Raw genomic sequence first — 20086 nt, forward strand, 5'->3', positions numbered from 1 at the left:
CGGCAAAGCTGTTTAACCTCTTTTTCTTTCAGAGTGGATGTTTACTTTCCAAAATCACATGGATGCTATGACAGCTAATTAATTATTGCTGCAATGTGCTTTACAAGTGTAATTAGTATAAAGAGGGTTAGTAGGGAGCAACACTGCACAGAAAATGAAGGTGAACAGAGACAGAACACTAGAAAGGCTCTAAGTGTAGTAACATAGAAAGAGGAGAAAAACAATAAATAAGGAAATGAGTTTTGAATAGTGAGCACATAAGAGATATGTATGAAAGAAAGAAAAGGTGTACCGCCTTCCAAAAGTAGAGGAGGTGAAGAGGAAATTAAAAATTAGAAGTAAGGCACTGAGATGAATGGATCTGAATTACAAAGAGAATAAAAGAAAATGCAAAAGATGTAATAAAAGCCACGCAGCCTTTATAGTAATGAATCTTTTCATTTATTTATACCTTTTTTTTTTATATTAGAGGAAAATGGTAGTACACTTACACTGAGCTCACAGTATGTTAACACAGCCCTTAATTCCTGATTACGTTGTTAAATAATTAACTGATGAATCATAAGTAAATAATTGAAACTTGGTTCTCTAAGCCTCACAATTGAGAACATAAAACTGTCACAGTAATATCAAGTTTTAGCAGAATCGATATTGTAGTTAATTAGAAAAACTGGGAAAAAAATTCTAAAATCTGTTGCTGCAAAGACTGCTAGCAGAAGCTCCTGGGCCCCATTTCCCCATAGAACAAAATAAAATGGATTATCTATTATTGAAATCTCCTATATTAAAATTACATCTGGAGAAGATGGAAACACAGATTACCAGTTCCTCTGCAAAATATCTGGGCCTGCCCCCGTCCTTGTCCTGTTGCAGAGGGTCCGTGATCTGGGCAGCATGACAGGAGGAGGCGTCACTCTAAAAGGCTAAAGTAGTCTTGAGTTCATGTTAAGATATCTTTTCCTCCAATATTCCTAAAATGAAGAACTATAAAACAAATCCTTACACTTCAATGGACAGTAACTCGTCAATTCTATCGCACTATTTAGCAGCACTAAGAACAAACAGCTTCAAGAATCTAATAATCATTGTGTTTATTCTTGTAAAAATGGAACAGTAAACACACTAAAAAAGATCGCTCTTTGTATCCTAAAAAACCAAAATAATTCCTTTTCTCCCATTAACATCTATTTTATTTTCCGATACAGCAAAAGCACATATACTTCAAGTCTCAGCAAGGCAATTGATCTGGATTCTGCCATCATCACAGTCATAGGATTACTTTTTATTTTTTTTTTACAATGAGAGGACTCTGGAAGCACAGATCCTGCTGTGCAGAGCAATCACATTCCTTCATGAGTACAAACTGGTAGGAATCAAAAGTCTAAGGAACAGCAAAAATTATTCCAATAAAGAAATTACAAAATGCTACAATGTTTTAATAACACTTATTTCATTTGTTCATTCTTGTGATCTGTTATTTAAAAAATAAATAGAAGACATTTTATTTTTTAGAAGCCCCCACTCCTGCAGTTTCCTGATGCTTAGTCTTGCAAAACACTTGCCATCAGTAAAAACTGTAGGTGTCCTTGAGTATCAGTGCGGGCATGAAAACATACCAGAATTCCTCAGCACCCTGTAATAACCTCCACATCTGAGGTTAGGCTGATTTCACAGCCCCCCATTTCAGCCATGTTGGCGGGCGTCTGTCCCTTAGCCCCGGCTGGGGGGGTTCATTTCACCACGGCCTGGGCGTCGGCATAGGAAGAGGAGTCAGTCTCAAAGTAGCACTCCAGCTGGCCACAGAGGGCCTCAAAGGTGGGCCGCTTGCTCGCCTCTGCATTCCAGCACTGCAGCATCAGCTGGTAGAGCGGCGTCGGGCAGGTCTCCGGCTGAGGTAGTCTGTACCCCTTGTCCAGCATCTGGATCACCTGGTGTCCTGGCATACCTGCAAGCCAGAAGGAGTTTGTTAGATGACTCGGGGTCTACTTAGTGATGTCCTTATCTCTTAGCATGTCTCTATCTCTTACCAAGACATGACAACGGGATTCCCTTCTATGAGGCACATGCGCATGCTGAAGGCAGAGCTGGCCTCAGCAAGACACCTTAAATGGCAACAGCCCACAAAAGTCATTGGGAAATTCCAAACCAGCAGTAAAAAACCACCTCCAGCACTCCCCAGCCTCCTCACCTTGACCATGCCACCTGAGAGGCACAGCAAATGGGTTTGTCTGGGTGCGAGGCTTTTCTTTCACCACCCAGGAGAAGGAAAATTATTGCCGAAATTATTCTGACACCTATTTTGCTTCAATTGTTCCTAAATCCCTCTAGTCTCAGTGACTTCAAAATCTCCCAAGAAAATCTGCCCCACTGCTGCATTTTTCCCACATTTAGAAAGTTTTCCCTAACGTCAGCCCTGAATTTCCTCTGGTGCAGCTCTCCAACAGCATCCTGCCTGCTCTGCCACTGCAGGTCATGGAGAAGACACCATTCCCCTACCTTTGCTATACCTTTATATATTATGACTATTGTCCCTTTCCCTTTCAATTTTCTACTCTTTAAATTAAATCCTGAATTGCATAATCTTTACTTCTTTTCCCTGGATCTCTGAATGGTGTTTCCTCTCTGCCACCATGGATCAATACAACCTCTTCTCCTAACTGATCACTGAGGACAAGCTCCTGAAAGTAATACCAAGTAAGCAAATAGCCATGGCAAAAGGACATTTTCTACTGTAAAGTTACAGGTAAACTATGCCTTTGTCAAGTGATAATGCTGAACATATTTTCAGAAAATATTGAGAATCATGGTTTTACATATCATTTATACGTGAATAGTTTATTTACATCTATGTCTGCATATGCACACACCTATGGTTTATTCAAAAAAGAGCTGAGGATTTTTGTCTTTGTCTTTTCTTTTCTTTTCTTTTCTTTTCTTTTCTTTTTTTTTCCTTTTCTTTTCTTTTCAGAATAGTCTTACAGGAGGTGAGGGTGGGAATCAAAAAGCGAAATAATTTTTTCCTTTTACAGGAAATACCAGTTTGGGACCCTGTGAAATGTAGTTTATGGCAAACGTACCAACCCTCAGGCCTGTACGGATGCAGCATAACTTTTTTTTTTGCTTTAGTCCTTCCTTTGTGTACTCCTACCAGCACAAAATGAGTCAGTCAATCATTTTACTGATATCTTGTGTTATTGGAGCCATGGTTCCTCAAGCATTCTCACAGTGCTGGGAATAATAGCTGCTCTCATACAATTTAAAGCACTTTTGAGGTTGGTGACATTTTATTCCTAATTCTTGTGATACTTCTCTTTATGAAGACTCTCCACTGCAATAGCCAAATACAAGGGAAGAGGGCAAAACCACCCTGATTCTCTTTTCAGACACCTCCTTCCTAAAGTGTCTGTACAACACTTCACACATAATAATCTGTTCTTCCATGAGATATCCTAAGAAAAGGGTGGAATAGGGAACGGAAAAGCCTTCCCTTTTTCCATATTCCAAGAACTGGCACCTTTGATCTGATGCTGGAGGGAAATAGCCAGTTGGCTTAGGTGCCTGTGCAAAGCAGTTGACTCCAGTGAGAGGAAGCTTGAACGGCTGCTAATCACAGCCTTTGGAAAGCTTCCAGGGAGCCTGGGGCAGCCAGAAGGTCTGACCCACTAAATGAGCCTCATCTGAACAACCTTCTTTCTGTATTTACCGTTTTAACCCTTTAACATGTACAGGTATTCAATTTTTTGTTTTGTTTTGTTCTTAAAGCAAGAAAACATTAGACATCATTCTTTAGGTAAACGCACTTACCAGCATAAGGCATCTTCCCGTAGGTGATTATTTCAAACATAAGTATTCCAAATGACCAGACATCCGACTTAACGCTGAATTTGCTGTAGCGAATTGCCTCCGGGGCTGTCCATTTCACTGGGAGTTTAGTTTCAGCCCTAGCTTCATATACATTTTCATTTTCTACCTGTCATGGGTAAAACAAAGCAAGTCTGATTTCAGATCTGCTTCAGCAAAGCACTTAAGCACCTGACTAAGCTAAGCATGCGCTTAATCTTATCCTCTTCTAGCTGAGCACTTGCTTTTCATGGTATTAAAGCACACACTTACTGAAGTCTATTGTTGAATTGGGTTTCACAGTTGAAAAATGCTACCGCTCATCGGAGGCTTTTCTAAAGCATTTATCATTTCAAGCAAGCATGCAGCGTTGGAGTGGCTTGTGATTAATTATGACCTGCTACTGTGAATTCTGGACCTGGCACACAACATTTTAAAAGTCTGTCAGGAGTGGCAGTGTAAGCATCCTGCTGACACTAGAAACCAAATGGCTGCACGTCTGGTCTTCAGCAAACAGAGAAGGCAAGAGCGAGAGCTAATGAATTTCGGAACCTTTCTTCTGTGATTTATTGCAACGTTGAAGGGCCATTGACTTTGATAACAATCACTTAAGCAGGTTTCAGGGACCAAAGAACAAACTCCAAGTAATTCAAATTAACATATTACCTTACAGTGGGTCCAATTAATGTGTGTGAAGATGAAAGATACATAGAAAAAGGAAAATTGGCTGCTTGCAAATTTGTAGAATCATGTCCTTGAAGTTCTATAGCACAGAAATCTAAATTTTGTGAACATTTATTCTCTCTTTCACTCCTAAACATAATTTAGTGTACATCAGTTACATCCAAGACTTGGTCAGGTTTTTTGCATGCAAATCCAGGCAAACGTGTACAAGATTTGGTTTGTTTGATTGTTTTTAATACAGAATGTATGTTTCCCAGCTGTAATGTCCTATAGTTCTGAAAAGACTGGTTGTTAGTGTTGTATCAGTATCTACATATTGGTAGAGTTGGCATCTTGACTGTAACACTCATCTCTAGAAACAAGAAATTATTTAATTCTGCTAATTAATGCATACAGAAATACAGATTTCATTTCTCACACCTGCTTCTTTGGGATCTTTGCATGTGACCATGTTAGTGCTTTGGCTTAGGAGGCAGAATATTCCTAAGAAAGTCTGCCAAGATGGCTTTATGACAGATTATTTTAGTAAAGTTCAATCTTAACCAGAAATGTCAACAGTTGTAAATTATTACCCCCTCTAGTGAGGACAGAGGAGAAATATCCATTGTAAGCATAGTTCATTTAAAAATATATATTTTTCATGTTAAAAAATGTGCAATCTAAACTTATGCATAACTAGAAGAATCAAAATTAAGCAAAAAGCACTTTCAAAGTCCCTTGATGCCATTGTCAAGCCATTATTCTATTCTATACTTCTATAGTACGTAATAAATCCAACTATGTTATAAACTTCAATTTCTGCTGCTTGAATGAAAAAAAACCAAATGAGAAGCAAAGGGCTTTTTTCTGTTTTTCCTTCTCAGTGCAAGAACATAAATCAATAAAAACAATAACAGAGCTCAGAAATTATGGATTACATATTGAAATCCATAAAATATGGCAAATCACATCTTTTGAACTCTGATCAAATTATTTTCAGAGGTAGGAAATCTCATTTCTAAACCACAGCTCTTTCCTAGGGTGATCTTGGTCAGCATTACTTGGCACTCCACATCCTCAAGGGCTAGAGAAATAAAACAGTGCAATGGCAAAGAACTTGAAGCTGCATCAGATTTAAATCTCTGAGAGCTCACTTTATGAACTCCGCTGTTAGCTGTGGAGAGGAATAAGAGCCTTTTATGATTACTACCTGCACTCGCAAGCATCATGGAGCCAGCGGGGACGCGAACAAGGAGAGAACAGCTGTCAATACATTTTCATATGCCTTCCCTTACAGGCTCAGGAATATAATTTTGCCATCATTCCTGTGATGTCTCACCATGTGGCAGACACTAGTGTTGTGGATAAAGGTGGTGCAGCAAAGAGTGTTGCTTGCCAGGCTCCTTCCTTAGTGGCTGAGGAGGAAGCAGGCACTGGGATTCCATCTTCAGACTGACACAAGGGCACAGGCCAGCTTCTAAGCTTGCATAGGATATGGCAGCTAAAGGATACAGCTGAGTACGTTCTTTTCTCCCTGGGCATGCCTCTTCCCTGAACCCAGCAATTCAGAGGCTACAGTTCATCCTTTAGTTAACCTCTTTCACCTTGTTCCCCAGAGTTAAATTAGAGCCAGCTCGCCTTCTCACAACCCACCTTAAAAACTCTTGCAAGTCCAAAGTCTGCCACTTTGTAAACACGGTGTTCACCAACAAGAACATTCCTGGCTGCCAGATCCCGATGGATATAGTTCTGAGATTCAAGGTAAGCCATCCCGGAAGCCACCTGAGCAGCCATGTCTACTTGATCTGGTAGGAAGATTTGGGAGCCTGCATCTTCTGTTTAAAAAGAAGATGACAAAGATAACATAATATTTATGATATTCAGATATAAATAATGTAACAGGTGAGTGGTTCAAATAGCCAGCACAAATCAATAAAACCATGCAATACAATAAAGTAACAGCTTGGCCAAATGACTGAGGTTAGTGAATGATACTTCTTAAAGTCATGCTGCTAATGTCACTATAACTGAGTAACAATGCCTGTCCCATCTTCTTTAAAAGATTAGATACTAAATGCAGCAGTTGACCTAGGCCTGGAAGGAGCTGCTGACAGAATAAAAAAAAAAAAAGATGTTTATTTACCAGTAATGCAGATGTTTGGTTTTCTGACAACTGCATAACCCATTACAAACTGTAAGAGTTAATGTCAGTACTCACTGAATGTAGACAAAGCTGACTAAAATTGGAAAAGCACAATATTATCCTTGTTCCCTGTGCTCCAATGACTCTTACTACAAAATATACCATCTGCTGTTAAGTGTAACTCTCATTTTCACTTTTCAGTCCACTTGACTGCTTCACACTGTTATTCCTGTCGCTGTTACTCAACAGCAGGACTCCTTGAGCTGCTTTCAAGCTGCCTGCTTCTCTTGTAGAACTTTCTGAAGCAATGTGCATGCCATTCCCACCACTGTAAGATCAGCAAGTCCCAGAAATAGAGATTTGGCAATAAAAGGTGAGCTGTTCAAACACAGTAGAAGAATTTTGAAGAGAGTAACTTGCTTCCCCAAATGAAGGAAAGAGCCCCAGGCCATGAAAAACTGCAGCCCAAATTAGTTAGAAATGTACCCCCCCCCCCAAAAAAAAAAAAAAAGCCATTGGGATATAACACATGAGAACTCAAATTCAGGGCCTTTGTGAGATTTTAGGGACAGCTGACTTCCTCATAGCAAAGAATTTATATCCCAAGGTAATCTAGGTAAGCCAAATCAGTGTTAATGCTCAAGCATCAGTCACCCAAACGCAAACACTGCAGCACTGAAGCATGAGTGCCTACCTCTGTAGCCTCTAATATTCAAAACAGTTTCAACTTTCTGTTTCAGAACTTTAACAGTATCAAAAAGCTGAGTGTTTGCTGCTATGTTTGTTGGAAGTTCTCCTTTCTCACTGAGGATGGTGGCTTTTCCTTACTGCCCCTGTGTTAAAGACATAAAACTGTCGTAGCTGGCAGTTTTCTGTTGCTTATTTTGCATTGATTCATAGTGAAAGTGTGTCTTAGCATTGTTTCACATAGCCTGCTCCAGCTCTGGCATTTTAGCTGACCTAATTTTGCAATCACTCCTTATGAAGAGTGTAAAATTCCATTGTTTACTAATCCATTTTGCAATCTCCAGGCCTTGAATTTAGTGCTCATCTGGATGTTATGAGACAAATAGGTAAAATAAATGAATTTTTAATTATTAAATTTGCCCTGTTTGTATATTGTCCTACTTCATTTTTGAGGCTAAACTCATTGTCATGATAATCCAGCACTAAGATTATTTACTTCTGTTGCTGACTCAGAAAGTCTTTTCCTCTCCCATACACATGTTTAGTAGCTGCCTTGACCTTTAAAAGACAGAGGGAGAAAAATCAAGCTATGTGAAAAATCTGTGGCTGATCCATCAAGAAAATCCATCATCAGGCTAGAGAATAATATAATACTCTGAAGTTTTGCAGATCTGATAGATGGCAGAATAATATTTAATAAATAATAATATTTATTATTCAGCTTGCTGGACAAAGATATAAATCCACAAATTATGCTTATGTTGTATTTAACCAGAAAATAACTAAATATATACAAGTACATTGCATGAGTACCTGGGTTTTGGAGACTAGCTTATGTGACTCAGTCTAAAATCTCTCCCTCCATGTTCCTTGTCACACTGCTCCTTCATCTGCACAGGCAGTGAACTACCTCCTGGTGAAAGCAGACAAGGATGCAGACAGACTCGAGCACAGGTTTGTCACTCCTCTGCTGATGCTCCAGGCTGGCCTGAAACAAGCTTGCTCCAAGAGGCAGAACATGGCAATGTCACAGCAAAACAGAATGACTCATAAGCCTCATGTTTAATAAGCTGCTTCAGTGCAGAATAGTAGTTAGAGCTGCTAAACCCTCCTTGTCTTGTTCCCTGCAGGACACACTGGTGCACCATGTTAACAAACAAGGGCGAGATCCACTTCTAATAGTGGAATTGTGGCTGAAAGACTATTTATTCCATTGGGATCCCAGACCAGGCTGAGCTACTGCCTTTAGCATGTGGGCTGAGGTAGGGAAGAGGTCGCCGTTGCCCTGGCTGCTGCAATATTTGTTGGGGGGTTTCTCTGAGAGCTCGTTCTGTGCTGCTTCTGTTCTGGAGCTAAAGAAGGGAAAGCTGTAAGGAGGAGCCTCAGCTGATCAGGAGCTGCAAACTGTGCACAAATATAGAGGATGAAAGTACAGGTCTCTCTGGGATCTGAAGTGCACATCATGTATATTTGTTTCATAAAGATTTCTGACTATACCTCCAAAATCCCAGGTTGGGCCAGACAAAGTACACAAGTTCAAGTACAGCACTGCATTAGTATAACCACAGAGGTCTCCAGACCCCATCTGGCTGGTTCAGAGCAGGCTGGAAGAGTTTACAGCTGTATTCCTATGGGTATACATGTGCTTTAGTTTGTTTTAAAGGAGAAACAACTATAACAAAAAACTAAAGTTAATATAACTTCCACACTCAAAACCAGGCATTACTGGTGAATTTATAAAACCTTTCCATGGCTTATTCTTTATCTTATAAAGAAAATGTAGTGCCTCCATGTCCTTTTTTACAAATATTTTTTTGACAAAACTATTGCCCTTATATGAAAAATTTATTAGAGAAAATATTAAAGAAGGCTTAGGGTCTGCACCCTGTTCTAGTCAATCAATCACAGTATCTCATATAGGAAAGACAGGAAAATATTCTCATTGACATATACCTGACAATAAATAAATAAATAAGCAGCACTTTCCCCAGTTGAGAGCATTTCCTCTGTAATAATTCACTGAACTTCAAGACTGGGTCCCCCTACATCTATCAGAATTGATAAAAAAACTCACACATTTATGACAATTTCATTCACATCCAATAACAAAGAAAAGTTTTCAGTTGCATCTTTCTCATACTGGTGGCAGCTCAATAACTCTGCATAGCCATGTCCATCAAGAAGTATCCCAAAGTACACTCACAAGGTGCACAGGGAATTCACATGGCCGTCATTATTAAGTAGCTGTCGTTATGGTGGAATACGATAGTCACTATGCATGAAATATTAGATTTCAAAGCTGGAAAAACATACCATGCATTTCTAGGAGGGGAATTTTAACCAAAGAATGATCTCTGGACTTTCCCTCTGTTCCAGTTTGCCATATTGACCCACAGTGCACACAGAGACAGCAGCCTTTCGGAAATGTTTTCCTGCTTCCTGAAGTGGCTGAGCCTCAAGAATGCTTATCAGGAGCTGTGCACTGACTGCCAGCCAATACATATCACTTCCAGTCAGAAAGCTTTACGCAAGCTTCAAATCTCTTTCCTTATTACTCTCGCTGATGGCAATGACTTTTCTCTGACCAGCACCTATCAAAGCACCTGGATCTCTGCCTCCACCTCTTAATTCTGTCTATCCCGCTGTCCCTAGGCCATCAGACAAGGAGAGATATCACTAGGCTGGGTTTCAACTGGCCATTTTTACAGTTATCTTGACGGCTGCCTGGAAACCAACTGATTTTCCACGGTCTCTCTGATGCAGGGCTACAGGAACGAGCGCTTAGGCAAAGCTCCGGCTGCGTACATGCGCTGCCTACAGCAAGGGCAGCTGCTGTGTGTATTCTGGCAACTGATCTACACGCAGGCTGCAGCACTGATGTGTCCTGGACATGTTGTACCCCGTGCACAAACAGGCCCATTTTCACCTCTGCAATACCTGTGACTCATCCTGGCTTTCTCTGAGCTATTTCTCCAGTGCAATGTATGTTTTCATGCACAGCAATCATTTCCTGACAGGCCCTTTCAATCAGATAAGCAGCAATCTGCACACAAAGGCACTAAAGATGAGAATTTAAAAGAAATCTGTGCCTTGCTGCCTCTGCCCACTAAATGCTACAAACCTTTAGATGATCTGGCCCACGCTTCTTGCAGGGCCTCTCTGCGCAGCTCCTGCTGGGGCTGTCCCTTTACCAGAGATTTCTTTGGCTGTAATCGTCCCTGGACTGAGCATCACTTTAAAAATGGTTCCACAGAGAAGATAGGGGAAGGCGAGTGTTAGGGTGAATACTGCCTGTGGTATTTCACAGGGCTTTGCCTTATGGGCTAGAGACAGAAAAGAAATTTAGCAAGACAACCTCAGCGAACATTTTGTCTTCAAGAGATCATTACAGCCTTAGAGATATTTAGCATCTCAGAGACATCCGCTAAACTGAAAATGGATAAGAACACTAGAATGAAGCATTTCTCAATAGCAGGGGTGAACTTAAAGTGCGATCATTATGCTAGTCTGTTCCAGGCTGTACAACTTTATTTTTAATTATTATTTGCCTTCAAAAGAGCACTTTGAAGTGCTGCTGAGATAAAAGCCCCGATGTGACAGGCAAGGGACAAATTCACAGTGAAAGGCTATCCCTGCCTAGTAATAGATTTCAAAGCCGTTAAGTACATTTTGCGGAAGTGCCTCTATTTCATGTCAAATATGATGACCTAACCTTCTGTATGCTTACATTTTTATTCTGTCAGTGTATATTCCCATCGACTCATAGAACTGGGTGGAAAAATATGAGTCATTATAAGGCAAGAATCAAACTGTGAATGTGATTCTCTCCTACTTCTCAAGTACTTTTGGCATCTCAAAAATTCATAAACCTCTTTCTCTCCTCTTTTCTCATCCCCACAAGCGACAAATAACGTAGCTTTTATATTAAATCATAGTGTTGTACTTCTATCTTTTACGTTAGTTATTACTAAACTGACAGCTGTGGCACCCCTTGAAATGAGTTTACAGTTATTTGCTTACTTTGAAGGTATTCTAGAAGACTTCCGTATCTCATCAGCTCAGTAATAATATAAATTGGGTCCTCCAAAGTACAAACAGCATAAAGCTGTATAAGCTTTGGATGTCTTAAGTTCTTCATTATTTGTGCTTCCCTCAGAAAGTCCTGTGGATCCATTGAACCTGAAACGATAGCATATAATAAAACATACACTGAGGTTATTAAAGGCCTTCCTACCAGCCTGGCAGTCTTAAGGGAATAACTTAGATATTGTTTTCTGTCTTTCAAAGTACATTAGCATCCCAAATCTTCACAGTTCCCACAGAAAACAGACAGTGCAGCTGAAATAAACAGTTAATGAGTGAAACATGCCAGTTGCACAGGGACAGAGAACATATGTGTTCCAGCCACTAGAAATACAAAAGCTAAAATTAACCTCCCCCACGCATAAAAAGAGTAAGTCTAGAATGTTAACTGATATTATTTAAGCAAACACTTATGTTACAACTTGTTAATAAAACATTCAGAAACTGAGGTAAGAGTGTATAGGTAATGAATATAAAATTTCTGACAGAATTATAGTGCTGCAATAAGAATTTGTTGCACTATTTTTTCTGCTTCAGCAACCAAAGCCTGAAAGCATTGAAATCACTTTAGCAGATAAGGCGTGGATGTGTGCATTTTATATACATAAATACAAATAACTATCTATAATGTTCACATAAGATACATACATACAAATATTCTCATAGTGATTTCGAACAGCCTTATTAGAAATACCAATGTATGCACATATATAACAGTAATTTTACACTCCCTTAAATGTGGAAATATCTTAACAGCTAATGGTCCCAACTTTTTAAGTGTTACATTAAGGTCATAATATCCCTAATTCTATTCACATACACAGCAAGTCAATGCATAAGCTATGCCAAAGAAACAATACGGAAATGAGTCTGGGAGCTAAAGCCAGTGGCAAATCTAGCATTAGAGCTCATATGTCCTGAATAAGGGACCAATTAGAAAAAAATATGAAAAAATAAGGAAGAAGAGCTTTCTGTATCGATGATTCAGTAGTGATCAGATATTCTCACGTTTGAGAAAGATGGTAAATAACATCTACTTCACAATACCTGTTACAAACAAACAGGAAATTATCCAGCTACTCAAATGTTTCCTTTCTCCCAAATCAAAATAGTTTCATTAAGAAAAGATTACAGTGAAGGTTTAGGAAAAAAAATCTACCTGAGTCTAGTCTGCTCAATGCCATGTTTAAAAACAAGCTCTTTTGTTAGTGTAAGCAGACAGAGTCATTTGAGAAGCCAAGGCTGCAAGAGTAAGAGTCTTTATTTTATGGTTTTTTAACATTAGATAAGTGACAAAGTTCATTTGGGAGTTTGGCTCTGTTCCAAACATGGATGTTTAAATTAAGTGAAATGCTGGGAGGATGCTAAATGGCTCAACAATAAAACTCCACCAGAAAATCTGTTCCGCAGAAGGAACTGGCAAATCAGCTTGGGCCACCTTCACCCAACATCTGCCTTGACTGCTGACTCCTGAAAAGTGCTCCAACCTATTTCCCAAAACACAGCAATGATGTACATCAGTGCAAGAGGAATGACTCAGAAATGCTTCTGACATAGACTTTATGAAAAAACAGCCACTTGACATTGCAAGTTGTGAGAGCAAACGTTATTGAAAGGGACAGGTGCTCCTTCCCCTGTCTCCTCATACTTTCCTTGGCAATCCCACGGGGTCCAATTTGACAATACTTTATAGGATGTCATTAGAAGTGATGGTGAAAGGCAGTGGATTTCCATGCTATCAATAAATGGATAGCAGCCAGTAACACATCTCCTCAACAGGTACAGGCTATACCCATTTCCTCTTGTCACTGTCAGAGGAAAGTGGGGGCCTGCATGAAAAGTAAATGACTCATACTTGGTCAGGATAAAGCAGTGAGGCGGAAAAAAAACCCCAAATATCTGTAATACTAATGCTTTGTCCTTTTCCTATGTAAAGCAGCACAATCTTTGGAGCTTTATTTGAACTTTCCACCAATCCTAGATTTTTTTTTTTAAAAAAAAAAGCCTAGGATTGCCTTTAAAGGGTTTGGACTCACTTTGATACTGATTTAATATTGTGATCCATTTACTTACTCTTTTCTAGATATATGCATTTGTCATTGAAATCATCCTAAAGTCTAGAGAGAAGCTGCATGGTGTGAGGTATTGTGCCTCTGAAGGTAAATGCATAAGCATGACTAGTGATTTAGCATCAGTGCCAAAATATGACACATTGATCCTAAAAAGGATAAAGTATTTGCTAACTTGGGGTCTTACCAAATCACCTGCTCTCTGTGGATCATTATACAGGATTTCTTCACACCATAGAAAATGACAGTCTGATTTGTTCCCATCATCAAAGTTTGCCTACAAGGAATCTCTCAGTTTAATCATGCTGTAAACTTCTTCCAATAAACTGAAAGCACACAACATGTTTTTCACATATGACAACTTCCAATAAGTTGATCAGGAGGGAAATGCTCTTTTAGCTGAATAGCAGCAAATCCTTCTTTACACTGTCAAAGTAATTAATAATGGTAAAAAAAAAAAAGTTACAAAGATCAATAAGAATTTCCTTCATATTTTACAGAGCATACGTGACCTTCAGCTTTACTTAGTTTATCTCTTTAAATGGCACAAGTAGCAGGTAGTAACCAAAACCCTCTGGAGTCTTGTAGCTCTTATACTGTAGTTTATAAGTAGATTGGATGCAAGTTAAAAAAAATGAAAAATGTCTTTATCAGTGTTTTGTCCAAGATTAGGTTTTAGCAACTAGAAAGGCAAAGTAAAAATTGCCTCTAAAAACAAGCAAACATGCTTGTTACAAATTAGTTAGATAAAGCCTGTCACAACACTGGCAAAAAAAGTTACAATATATTTATTTGAGGAAGTTTATATAAATGAATAATATAAAATATATGCCACATGATGTTTCAAATAACTGGGATTTTTTAGTTTGTAGTTGAATTACGTGTGTTCTTAATGAAGTATACATTTTCAGATGTAAGTGGTAAACACAGTATGAAGAGGAGATTACTGTAAGTAGAAACCACTCAATCAAAAACCAACTAGTTAACAGAAGCCTTTGCTGAAACAAGTATCCCTCATGTAAGACACCAGTTTTGGAATATGTTGATCAGTATATGAAGAAAATATGGGTTTGATAATTTATTTTCTGAATGAAAAATGTTTTTGTAAATGTCAAAGTCCTTCTTAAGAACAAAGTGTTGGAATGTGTTTCTTTGATGTGTTCTATGATGTGCTGCTTTGCCAGAAATAATCTCTAATTTAAGCCTACGTAAAGCAGGCATATCAGTTCTGATTACTTTCTTTCTGAAAATATTTTATTCTAGAATTGAGGAAGCTTCATACTATAAGATGAACACTGATAATTTGGAAACAAGTTAGAGAGAAAGGTCGGTTATTTTTATGTAGCTTCCACTGGCCTAAATGTAAGTGGCACTTAAATATTTGATAAGTCCCTCCAAAGACTCTTTGTTTGCAACTTTCAATAAACCTTCCCAAATGACTTCAAAGTAACCTTGTACTTCAGAGCAACCTTGTCTTCTGAATAATTTTATACAAAATGAACTTACGTACAGAGCACATTGAGCATATACTGTAATAGTCTGAATAAGCTTACGCATAATAAAGAAATAACATTAAGAAGTACAAGTTCTTGGTAACACAAAAGACTGATTGTAATCTACTCCTGTTAACAGGAGAATGAGATAGACATTTGACAATTCTCATGCAGCTTTCTCACCATACAGAAGTGAACTTACAAGTTAGTGTAAGGTTATATACTGAACTAAATGGAATAAAATAATTTCTTTGTTTAGGGAAATTGCCAGACTTTCCTGAGTGCAAAGCTTTTTACACTCCATATGCACTAAAGACACAACATATTGAAGAACTGAAAATGTTATTAAAACCTCTACTGACAGTCCAACCCAGAAACTATTTTGAGAAAGCTTCCTAAAAAAAAAATATGCTTGAGCAGCTTCCATACAAAGAGAGAAGCTTGGGAGATGTTTTACAATATGATAATGACAAATGCATCTGTCAACTTGAACAGGAATAAGGAACTTTCTCAGATACAATTAATTGGTGATGATAGATGTCTGCTTTACACATTGACAGTTGGAGAAGCATGCTAGCCGAGACAATAGGTTCTAGAGAATCCATCACACTCAGCACAGGAAAAAAAGTGCAAATCCCTACTGCAATGACTTCCACTTAAATAGAAAAAATAATGTCTCAGTGAGGAAATAAAAAAAGAAATGTGAAATGACACGTTCGGCAAGACAGTGCTGTACAAAGCCAAGAAGAGAAATAGCAATTGCTGCCTTCCAGACCATTTTCCTATCTGCTGATGCCTACACCTTTTTGATGACTGTGGGTCAACAACTCAAAAGTCAGAGAAGTTCCTTAAAGCAAAGATGTTCTTGTGTTCTGGGTTTTTTTATTCACATATCCATCACTATTTTTTTGGCTGATAAAATCTCACAGATGTCTCCAAAGCAGAGTCAAATACCAGTGAACAGATAAGAGAACCATCTGAATGAAGGCATCACATTACTGCTGCTTTTAGTTTATAGTCACAGTGATCAACAGATTGTTTCAATAATATCTATAGGTCTGTGATACTCCATAATCATAAAGGCAGAGGGTGAAATGACACCCCACCAGATTCATCAGAAGATGGACAGTTCCCATGGCCTCCTTAGGAACCTCAATCTGTCTGCAGTTCTTGGTCAGAGGGCTCCCAGGCCTCTGACCAGTTCAAGGTCTCAGAGGCTCCACCAGCTTGACATTATCCTCAGTTTTCCTACTGTTTTAAATTCTGTGGAATTACAGAACACTATTGGTAGCTGGATTCACTTCCTCCAACTGTAGGTGATTATTCAGACACCTAGATCTGAGTTAATTGTCCAGACTTTACAATCAACGGAAAGAAACATGCTTTAACATTGTAACATACATTTCTAATCTATAGTGTGATTTATCTGATATCTAAGTGCCTATTTCTTACCACTGATTATTAAAAAAGCCTGATACATCACAGATGTTAGATGCCTAAAAATAGGAAAAATGTAGGTAGTATGATACATATCAATGTTTCTGAAAGAAACACTTGTGAGATTTCTAGTTTGTGTACAATATCTGAAAAATTGGCTCTTGCTTCAAATTGGAATGGAAACAAATTTCTCAATACCCTAATTACTCACAAGCCAGGAATCACATATTTCTACCACGTGAGAAATGGCTCCTTTAAAAGTCCATCACTGGCATTTCACCAGAACTCGGAGAGTTTAATTGTTCCTACAGGTTGGAAGGTCATCTACCTAACCACAGTCATTTTAAGCCTTTTAGCAGCAATAGCTAGAAATTAGTGTAAGTCCAGAAAAACTGTTTGAGAAATTAGGTGAGTATCACATAACAAAAAAAAGAAAAAAACATATTTAGCCTTTTTAGAGATCATTGAAAATTTATTTAACTCACTCTGTATGTACCCCCAGAATAGGAAGAAAAAATAATGCATACGAGGAGGCTTTTATTTTATTACAAGAAGATATAACAAGAGTTAAAGAGAAGATATCAGGTAAATCCAGATGATAAATTAGGCCCACATTCTTACAGGCATAGTGATATACCATAGATAAAAACTGTCAAAGACATAGAGGCAATCTCTCTGTGCCTCCATCTCAGGACTAGAAGACTTCTAGTTATTATCTAGTCAAGAACAAGCTGTGTTTTGATTAAATATAAATACTCTATCTCAACAGAGAAGTGAAATGTAACAGCATATAACAGCAAAGTATTCAGACTACATGTAATCTAGGACAGATATACTCTGCAAAATAACACTCAACAGAAAAACTCAACCTAGCAGAAATCCCTTCTGGCCTTCAGGCCTATAACTCTATAATGTACTGATTGCAGGATGTTCTTCTCTACTGTTTGCTATGTGATTACCTTACTTGCTTAACTTGCTCCTGCTTGGAAATGAGAGCATGGTTCTATGTCACAATTTTTCTGGTCACAAAACCATTTTAATAGAACCCTCTCTATCTCAATTCCTTATATTTGCCAGATCACTTACAGTTGATCACACTCCTTTGTTGTTCTGATGCCTTTCTTTTCCAGTGGGTCTACACTGTAAAGCAGCTTAGCAAAAATACTTTGATTTAAAACAGATGCCCTCCTCCCGCAATGTAAAGACAATTAATTTAGATCTTTGAGCCAAGCAATGGAAGAGGATCATTTTACAGTACGATACACTTAAAGCCTGAAATATTGCCTATGTGAATATTGGAAGTTTCAATCATCGAGATATAACATGATGCATTTCTTGATTACTCATGAACTATTATGTTTTCCATTCACTTATCATCTATATATTATTATTAATTAAATCACCAGACTTAGCCTTTGCTGTAATTTTATTAGTACCAAGCTAAGCATTTATTACTCAGATTAGGGTGAGGGTATTGGGGTTTTTCTTTAATCATTGAAATGTTATTCCTCATGAGTAACGATGAGAACAAGCTATGGAAAACCAATGTGCTAATTTATTACAGTGAAGCACTCCAAATGGTGAAAAACATTGTGTAGAAGAGCATAATTCCCTAGAGAAGGATACCGTAAGGTTAAAAGCTTCCATTTGAGACTGTTCGAACTGTTTTTGTAGAATGATACAGTTCACAAAGTACAGTGATAAGAGATTCAGTATTACTTATGTAATGTATCAAGATGGCTTTGAGAATCAAAGTCTTCATCCTGAGCATCACTAAGTGCAATGCACGACTTCCCTATCACTGTATTAGATCACAAATTCTCTGCTATGCAAGCATCACATCCAGGTGGGGCTTGTGTCAGCCCTAACTCAATATAACCCACTGTGAAATGAGTGAGATAGCTACTGTTGATGAGGCAGACTAGAGTGAAAAAAAATGAGATGGAAAAAGTGCTTTTTCCCAGCTGAACTATTATACTACAAAAAGTATCAGTGTTGAAAGGGCTTCATCCTCTGTACTGTGCTAGTCTGTACATAATAACAAATTTGCAGTGAACATTATGTTTATTCCAGTGTAAAATTTAATTTTTAGCTAACAAACCTATTCAAGAAGTTTATGTAACCATTATTTATTGTTTTATAGTCTTCTGTAAGTGCATTCTTAGGACATTCTATTATTATTTGAAGATGTCCCTGCTTCTTGCAGGAGGCTTGGACTAGATCACCTTCAAAGGTCCCTTCCAACCCTAACTATTCTACGATTCTATGATTCTATTATAGAAACAAAAAAAAAGAAACCCTTCTTCTTTTCATGCTCATGTCGCTCTAGAAGTACTGTGTTCTTTGTCAGCAAGACATTAAAAGGATAATGAATTGAACAACAGTCAAAGAACATATCTCCACAAATCATCTGGGCCTTAAACACATTAAAATCTGTTTCAGATATAAAATTAACTAACTCTTCCTTTTCTTCAGGTAGAGTATTAGTAGCAGTCATTCAGCTGATCAGCACCAAAAAGAAAAATAAAGAAAGGGAAAAAAAAGAAGGTAAATTGCAGCTGGAACTTGCCACTAGTATTTCATATGTTTCTCAGTAGTCTTGTCAGTTTTAACTGAATCCATTATTAAAGTAGAAGTCTGTTTTACAGAGAACTGATAATATGTACTATCCTCATTATACAGAAGGAAAAGCTGAATTCGTTTTGAAATGAGATATTAAGAGAAGAAGATGAAATATTATTAAGATAGCTTCCCATTTTTGCATATATAATACGAGAAAAATGTCAGCTTCACTTTCCTGGTGAAGAAAATAAGTAGAAATGCATGCACTGCAATTTGTTCAAAATCTAATTATTTTGTTTGATGAGAAACAAATCTTTTCCTAGAGTGCTAATTGCCACATATTTTCTTAAAGAGGAACAAAAGACAATTTCTAAAAAGAAAATTTAATGCCACAGAAATTTAAGATAGTTTAGTCGTCATCTTCATTTCAGCTTCATTACTTTCCTTCTTTAAATATTGTTCAAGAGATTTCACAGTTTAGGAAGAACCCTTCAGTCTTCTGCAATAAAACATATTTGTCCAGATGTTGCATTAAATCACAAAAGGAAAGTAAACTTAGATGGAAATACAAGGTTCTTGTTGTATGCAGAAGAGAGGCAAGCATCATACTAGACTGTTTAAACAAAGGTTTAGCATGACAGAAACGTGAAGGAAATCCCTCTCTTTATGCATCTAGACTTGTTCTTCCTTGTAGCATCATACTTGGAAAAAGATATGGTTACCACCTCAAATAAGCCTAGTAAAGATCTGAAAACAATGACATTTAAAACATCTGAGATACACAAAGAATCTGGTTGAGCTGTTTAACCTAAAGAAGACAAGACCAAAGAGGAATTTGATAACAGTTTTCTAGTATGTACAAGACTGCTGTAAAGAGGAAGAGAATAATAGGCACCCTTTAGTCATGGTGTACAAGTGTCCTGATTTCAGCTGGGATGGAGTTAATTTTCCTCTCAGTAGCCAACCTGTTTTGGATTTCATATGTGAAGAATGTTGATAAACACACTGATCTTATGAGCTGTTGCTAATGAGACCAAGGACACTGCCCAGCTTTCCAGGTTTCACTAACGGGCAGGGGCAAGAAGCTTGGAGGGACAGAGCCAGAACAG

At 38.0% G+C, this 20086-nt stretch overlaps 1 protein-coding gene across 2 annotated transcripts in view; it reads right to left on the reverse strand.

Moving 5' to 3' along the window:
- Positions 1-1192: 1192 nt before the first annotated feature.
- The window catches only part of FRK (fyn related Src family tyrosine kinase), a 52296-nt gene continuing 33402 nt past the window's right edge, over positions 1193-20086 (reverse strand). For both annotated transcript variants that reach the window (XM_086743525.1, XM_010127227.2), the window contains 4 exons: positions 11354-11512; positions 6157-6338; positions 3805-3970; positions 1193-1945 (listed from right to left, as the gene is read on the reverse strand). In XM_086743525.1, coding sequence (XP_086599651.1) covers positions 1731-1945; positions 3805-3970; positions 6157-6338; positions 11354-11512 — 722 coding nt within the window. In that variant the 3' untranslated portion in view covers positions 1193-1730. The remainder of the gene's footprint in view (positions 1946-3804; positions 3971-6156; positions 6339-11353; positions 11513-20086) is intronic.

The sequence above is a fragment of the Chlamydotis macqueenii genome, chromosome 3, assembly GCF_036417535.1.
Source record: "Chlamydotis macqueenii isolate bChlMac1 chromosome 3, bChlMac1.mat, whole genome shotgun sequence".
Classification (NCBI taxonomy): Eukaryota; Metazoa; Chordata; class Aves; order Otidiformes; family Otididae; genus Chlamydotis; species Chlamydotis macqueenii.